General features: G+C 49.4%; 1 protein-coding gene across 1 annotated transcript in view; it reads left to right on the plus strand.

Moving 5' to 3' along the window:
• Positions 1-7,500, plus strand: part of LOC143286616 (sodium-dependent proline transporter-like) — a 60,308-nt gene that overhangs the window by 50,290 nt on the left and 2,518 nt on the right. Inside the window, exons 12-15 of the mRNA XM_076594258.1 lie at positions 357-488; positions 791-890; positions 1,369-1,469; positions 2,245-2,412. Of these exons, the coding sequence (XP_076450373.1) occupies positions 357-488; positions 791-890; positions 1,369-1,469; positions 2,245-2,412 (501 nt within the window). The remainder of the gene's footprint in view (positions 1-356; positions 489-790; positions 891-1,368; positions 1,470-2,244; positions 2,413-7,500) is intronic.

Genomic DNA, 7,500 nt, shown 5'->3' on the forward strand with positions numbered 1-7,500 from the left:
TGATAACGACGATGATGATGATGACGATGATGATGACGATGTGTGTACAGCTGGCCTGCGGGGAGACAGTGATGATGATGATGATGATGATGACGATGATGATGACGATGATGATGATGACGATGATGATGACGATGTGTGTACAGCTGGCCTGCGGGGAGACAGTGATGATGATGATGATGATGATGATGATGACGATGATGATGATGACGATGATGATGACGATGTGTGTACAGCTGGCCTGCGGGGAGACAGTGATGATGATGATGATGATGACGATGTGTGTACAGCTGGCCTGCGGGGAGACAGTGATGATGATGATGATGATGATGATGATGATGACGATGTGTGTACAGCTGGCCTGCGGGGAGACAGTGATGACGGTGATCTGTGACCAGTTCCCCCACACCCTGGCCAAACGGAGGACGCTGGTCACTGGTGTCGTCATCTTCTTCCTCATGGTCACTTCGCTCATCTTTGTCTCTCAGGTACGTCATGTCATGATACTGCTACTGCTACTAATAATAAGAAGACGAAGAAGTAGAAGTAGTTTTTTGATATAGCACTTAATCTTGTCCATAGATATAGCAGAGCACTTTGGAACCAGTCAGTCATTCACGCAAATACACGTGGAGGGTGAGGACATTCTGGCGAGTGTTGAATTGGATCCCATATGCGCTGAGTCACCAAGGTGTACGCCTTACCATTAGGCCACCACACCACTGATGTTCATGTCCAGTTCTTTCTCTCTCTTCTGTACCAATATTTACCAATGTTTGGGTGTGTGCAGTCCGGAGTGTACTGGTTCCAGCTGGTCGACTGGTTTGTGGCTTCATACAACCTGACGTCAGTCGCCATTCTGGAGGTCTTCGTTATTGCCTGGGTCTATGGTACGTGTCTGTGTGTCTTTCTGTCTCTGTCTCTGCCTCTCTGCCTCTCTCTCTCTCTCTCTGTCCAGATGGTGGTGATCATTCTTCGTTGTAGTGGCAGTGGATGTAGCAGTGTTAACAAAATTATTATTATAATTATTATTATTTTTGTGTTGTTATCGTTAATGTTGTTATTGTTATTGTTGTCACAAGGACAGATTGGAAGACTGGGCGATGCCTAAAATCTTTATCCTTGAGTAATAAAGTTTTTTTAATTTTGAATCTTGAATCTCTCTCTCTCTCTGTCTGTGTGTATACCTCTATGTATTTGTCTTTGGATAACTGAAATCTAAAGAAAGTTTTGATTTTTGAAGGAAATAAAGTGAAAACAAACAAACATAACATCTCAATGTCTTACAGCTTGTCTTGAGACTCTGATTGATGGGAGTGGTGGGAACTGATAAAAACATGATTGTCATGGTGGTGCTGTTCATTGCAGGTGCGGATCGTTTTGCAGAAGACATTGAAATGATGATCGGCAGGAAACCACCTGTCATCATGAGGATTCTGTGGTGCTTTGTCTCTCCGATTATCTTAGTGGTGAGGACACTGATTGTTATCTTAGTGAGGACACTGATGATTATCTTAGTGAGGACACTGATTATCTTAGTGGTGAGGACACTGATTATCTTAGTGAGGACACTGATGATTATCTTAGTGAGGACACTGATTATCTTAGTGGTGAGGACATGGATGATTATCTTAGTGGTGAGGACACTGATTATCTTAGTGGCGAGGACACTGATTATCTTAGTGAGGACACTGATTATCTTAGTGGTGAGGACATGGAATCAAGTGTTGAAAAGCAGACTGAGTGAATGAATGAATTGGATTGACTGAGTAAACGTGATTTTATTTAATCCAGGCCTGGGAAGAAATGAAGGGGGTGAAAGGAAAATACATGCAAAAGAACAAGAAAGAAAGAATACAGCTGTTGCATCAACCAACATCAGCTTTCAAATCATTAATACAGGAGAGAGAGAGAGAGAGAGAGAGAGTTGCCAATTTATATTGACTTTCATGAAATTTGCTTATGAAAATAAGCATAAAATGTGTTACTGGACTCTCTCTCTCTCTGTGTGTGTGTGTGTGTGTGTGTGTGTGTGTGTGTGTGTGTGTGTGTGTGACAGAGACAGAGGGACAGAGAGAGAGAGTGTTTGTGTGCTTATCCATGAATGCTGGTGATAATTTGCGCATGTGCATGGGATTCTCAAACACTGCGCAGCAGAGCTCCACTGCGTTATTCATCTCTTGCATCCACGTGAAGTTTGCATTGCCTTGTCCCCTGTTCCACTGTCGCCGTGTTTGTGTGCAGGTGTTGCTGGTCTTCACCTTGGTGTCCTACGAGCCGCCCAGCTACGGGGACTACCACTACGACACAGCGGCCACCGTGCTGGGCTGGATGGTGGCCACCCTGTCCTTCCTGCCCATCCCGCTCTTCATGCTGGCCGCCCTCTGCAGGTCCAAGGGCTCCCTGCTGCAGGTGACTGTCGTTCTCCTGGCCTGTGGTGCCTGGTGACTGTCAGTGGTGTCTGGTGACTGTCAGTGATGTTTGGTGACTGTCAGTGATGTCTGGTGACTGTCAGTGGTGTCTGGTGACTGTCAGTGGTGTCTGGTGACTGTCAGAGGCATCTGGTGACTGTCGTTCTCCTGGCCTGTGGTGTCTGGTGACTGTCAGTGATGTCTGGTGACTGTCAGTGGCGTCTGGTGACTGTCAGTGGTGCCTGGTGACTGTCAGTGGTGTCTGGTGACTGTCAGTGATGTTTGGTGACTGTCAGTGATGTCTGGTGACTGTTGTTCTCCTGGCCTGTGGTGTCTGGTGACTGTCATTGGTGTCTGGTGACTGTCAGTGGTGTCTGGTGACTGTCAGTGGTGTCTGGTGACTGTCAGAGGCGTCTGGTGACTGTCAGAGGCATCTGGTGACTGTCGTTCTCCTGGCCTGTGGTGCCTGGTGACTGTCAGTGGTGTCTGGTGACTGTCAGTGATGTCTGGTGACTGTTGTTCTCCTGGCCTGTGGTGTCTGGTGACTGTCAGTGATGTCTGGTGACTGTCGTTCTCCTGGCCTGTGGTGTCTGGTGACTGTCAGAGGCGTCTGGTGACTGTCGTTCTCCTGGCCTGTGGTGTCTGGTGACTGTCAGAGGCGTCTGGTGACTGTCGTTCTCCTGGCCTGTGGTGTCTGGTGACTGTCAGTGGTGTCTGGTGACTGTCAGTGGTGTTTGGTGACTGTCAGCGGTGTCTGGTGACTGTCGTTCTCCTGGCCTGTGGTGTCTGGTGACTGTCAGTGGTGTTTGGTGACTGTCAGCGGTGTCTGGTGACTGTCGTTCTCCTGGCCTGTGGTGTCTGGTGACTGTCGTTCTCCTGGCCTGTGGTGTCTGGTGACTGTCAGTGGTGTCTGGTGACTGTCAGTGGTGTCTGGTGACTGTCAGTGATGTCTGGTGACTGTCAGTGGTGTCTGGTGACTGTCGGTGATGTCTGGTGACTGTCAGTGATGTCTGGTGACTGTCGTTCTCCTGGCCTGTGGTGTCTGGTGACTGTCAGTGATGTCTGGTGACTGTCAGTGATGTCTGGTGACTGTCGTTCTCCTGGCCTGTGGTGTCTGGTGACTGTCAGCGGTGTCTGGTGACTGTCAGTGATGTCTGGTGACTGTCAGTGGTGTCTGGTGACTGTCAGAGGTGTCTGGTGACTGTCGTTCTCCTGGCCTGTGGTGTCTGGTGACTGTCAGTGATGTCTGGTGACTGTCAGTGATGTCTGGTGACTGTCAGCGGTGTCTGGTGACTGTCGTTCTCCTGGCCTGTGGTGTCTGGTGACTGTCAGTGATGTCTGGTGACTGTCAGTGATGTCTGGTGACTGTCAGTGATGTCTGGTGACTGTCAGTGGCGTCTGGTGACTGTCGTTCTCCTGGCCTGTGGTGCCTGGTGACTGTCAGTGGTGTCTGGTGACTGTCAGTGATGTCTGGTGACTGTCAGTGATGTCTGGTGACTGTCAGTGATGTCTGGTGACTGTCGTTCTCCTGGCCTGTGGTGTCTGGTGACTGTCAGTGATGTCTGGTGACTGTCAGTGGTGTCTGGTGACTGTCGTTCTCCTGGCCTGTGGTGTCTGGTGACTGTCAGTGATGTCTGGTGACTGTCAGTGATGTCTGGTGACTGTCAGTGATGTCTGGTGACTGTCAGTGGTGTCTGGTGACTGTCAGTGATGTCTGGTGACTGTCAGTGATGTCTGGTGACTGTCAGTGGTGTCTGGTGACTGTCAGTGGCGTCTGGTGACTGTCGTTCTCCTGGCCTGTGGTGTCTGGTGACTGTTGTTCTCCTGGCCTGTGGTGTCTGGTGACTGTCAGTGATGTCTGGTGACTGTCAGTGGTGTCTGGTGACTGTCAGTGGTGTCTGGTGACTGTCAGTGATGTCTGGTGACTGTCAGTGGTGTCTGGTGACTGTTGTTCTCCTGGCCTGTGGTGTCTGGTGACTGTCGTTCTCCTGGCCTGTGGTGTCTGGTGACTGTCGTTCTCCTGGCCTGTGGTGTCTGGTGACTGTCAGCGGCGTCTGGTGACTGTCTGGTGACTGTCCTGTTTTTTTTTTTTTTCGGGAGATGGTGTGGTATATGTGGGGAAAAGTTATAAGAGATAAGTTGTTGACTGGTTTCTTTGTTTGTTTTGTGTTTTTCTTTTCTTTTAGGTATGTCTTTTTATGTCAAAGAACTTTTCTTCCTTTTACCGTTTATTTTGTTTTTTCTTTTCCACATTGCATATTGTTTTCTCTTGTTTCTGGTATCTATACTTTGTGTAGTTCCCTGCATGGTCATTGTGTGACCTGTGTGTTTGGTTCCCTATATGGTCATTGTGTGACCTGTGTTTGGTTCCCTATATGGTCATTGTGTGACCTGTGTGTTTGGTTCCCTATATGGTCACTGTGAGACCTGTGTGTGTGGTTCCGGTCATTGTGTGACCTGTGTTTGGTTCCCTATATGGTCATTTGTGACCTGTGTGTGTGGTTCCCTGTAGGGTCATTTGTGACCTGTGTGTGTGGTCCCCTGTAGGGTCATTGTGTGACCTGTGTGTGTGGTTCCCTGTAGGGTCATTGTGTGACCTGTGTGTGGTTCCCTGTAGGGTCATTGTGTGACCTGTGTGTGTGGTTCCCTATATGGTCATTGTGTGACCTGTGTGTGGTTCCCTATATGGTCATTGTGTGACCTGTGTGTGGTTCCCTATATGGTCATTGTGTGACCTGTGTGTGTGGTTCCCTATATGGTCATTGTGTGACCTGTGTGTGGTTCCGGTCATTGTGTGACCTGTGTGTGGTTCCCTATATGGTCATTGTGTGACCTGTTAGTGTGGTTCCCTATATGGTCATTGTGTGACCTGTGTGTGTGGTTCCCTGTAGGGTCATTGTGTGACCTGTGTGTGTGGTCCCCTGTAGGGTCATTGTGTGACCTGTGTGTGGTTCCCTATATGGTCATTGTGTGACCTGTTAGTGTGGTTCCCTATATGGTCATTGTGTGACCTGTGTGTGTGGTTCCCTGTAGGGTCATTGTGTGACCTGTGTGTGTGGTCCCCTGTAGGGTCATTGTGTGACCTGTGTGTGGTTCCCTATATGGTCATTGTGTGACCTGTTAGTGTGGTTCCCTATATGGTCATTGTGTGACCTGTGTGTGTGGTTCCCTGTAGGGTCATTGTGTGACCTGTGTGTGTGGTCCCCTGTAGGGTCATTGTGTGACCTGTGTGTGGTCCCCTGTAGGGTCATTGTGTGACCTGTGTGTGGTTCCCTATATGGTCATTGTGTGACCTGTGTGTGTGGTTCCCTGTAGGGTCATTGTGTGACCTGTTAGTGTGGTTCCCTGTAGGGTCATTGTGTGACCTGTGTGTGGTTCCCTGTATGGTCATTGTGTGACCTGTTAGTGTGGTTCCCTGTAGGGTCATTGTGTGACCTGTGTGTGTGGTTCCCTGTAGGGTCATTGTGTGACCTGTGTGTGTGGTCCCCTGTAGGGTCATTGTGTGACCTGTTAGTGTGGTTCCCTGTAGGGTCATTGTGTGACCTGTTAGTGTGGTTCCCTGTAGGGTCATTGTGTGACCTGTGTGTGGTCCCCTGTAGGGTCATTGTGTGACCTGTGTGTGTGGTTCCCTGTAGGGTCATTGTGTGACCTGTGTGTGTGGTTCCCTGTAGGGTCATTGTGTGACCTGTGTGTGTGGTTCCCTGTAGGGTCATTGTGTGACCTGTGTGTGTGGTTCCCTGTAGGGTCATTGTGTGACCTGTGTGTGTAGTTCCCTGTAGGGTCATTGTGTGACCTGTTAGTGTGGTCCCCTGTAGGGTCATTGTGTGACCTGTGTGTGTGGTTCCCTGTAGGGTCATTGTGTGACCTGTTAGTGTGGTCCCCTGTATGGTCATTGTGTGACCTGTGTGTGTGGTTCCCTGTAGGGTCATTGTGTGACCTGTGTGTGCTTCCCTATATGGTCATTGTGTGACCTGTGTGTGGTTCCCTATATGGTCATTGTGTGACCTGTGTGTGGTTCCCTGTAGGGTCATTGTGTGACCTGTGTGTGTGGTTCCCTATATGGTCATTGTGTGACCTGTGTGTGGTTCCCTATATGGTCATTGTGTGACCTGTTAGTGTGGTTCCCTGTAGGGTCATTGTGTGACCTGTTAGTGTGGTCCCCTGTAGGGTCATTGTGTGACCTGTTAGTGTGGTTCCCTGTAGGGTCATTGTGTGACCTGTTAGTGTGGTTCCCTGTAGGGTCATTGTGTGACCTGTGTGTGTGGTTCCGGTCATTGTGTGACCTGTGTGTGTGGTTCCCTATATGGTCATTGTGTGACCTGTGTGTGGTTCCCTATATGGTCATTGTGTGACCTGTGTGTGTGGTTCCCTGTAGGGTCATTGTGTGACCTGTGTGTGGTTCCCTATATGGTCATTGTGTGACCTGTGTGTGGTTCCCTATATGGTCATTGTGTGACCTGTGTGTGTGGTTCCCTGTAGGGTCATTGTGTGACCTGTGTGTGTGGTCCCCTGTAGGGTCATTGTGTGACCTGTGTGTGGTTCCCTGTAGGGTCATTGTGTGACCTGTGTGTGGTTCCCTATATGGTCATTGTGTGACCTGTGTGTGTGGTCCCCTGTAGGGTCATTGTGTGACCTGTGTGTGGTTCCCTGTAGGGTCATTGTGTGACCTGTGTGTGGTTCCCTATATGGTCATTGTGTGACCTGTGTGTGTGGTCCCCTGTAGGGTCATTGTGTGACCTGTGTGTGGTTCCCTATATGGTCATTGTGTGACCTGTGTGTGTGGTTCCCTATATGGTCATTGTGTGACCTGTGTGTGGTTCCCTATATGGTCATTGTGTGACCTGTGTGTGGTTCCCTGTAGGGTCATTGTGTGACCTGTGTGTGTGGTTCCGGTCATTGTGTGACCTGTGTGTGTGGTTCCCTATATGGTCATTGTGTGACCTGTGTGTGTGGTTCCCTATATGGTCATTGTGTGACCTGTGTGTGTGGTTCCGGTCATTGTGTGACCTGTGTGTGTGGTTCCCTATATGGTCACTGTGTGACCTGTGTGTGTGGTTCCCTATATGGTCATTGTGTGACCTGTTTGTGT

The sequence above is a fragment of the Babylonia areolata genome, chromosome 10, assembly GCF_041734735.1.
Source record: "Babylonia areolata isolate BAREFJ2019XMU chromosome 10, ASM4173473v1, whole genome shotgun sequence".
Taxonomy (NCBI): Eukaryota; Metazoa; Mollusca; class Gastropoda; order Neogastropoda; family Buccinidae; genus Babylonia; species Babylonia areolata.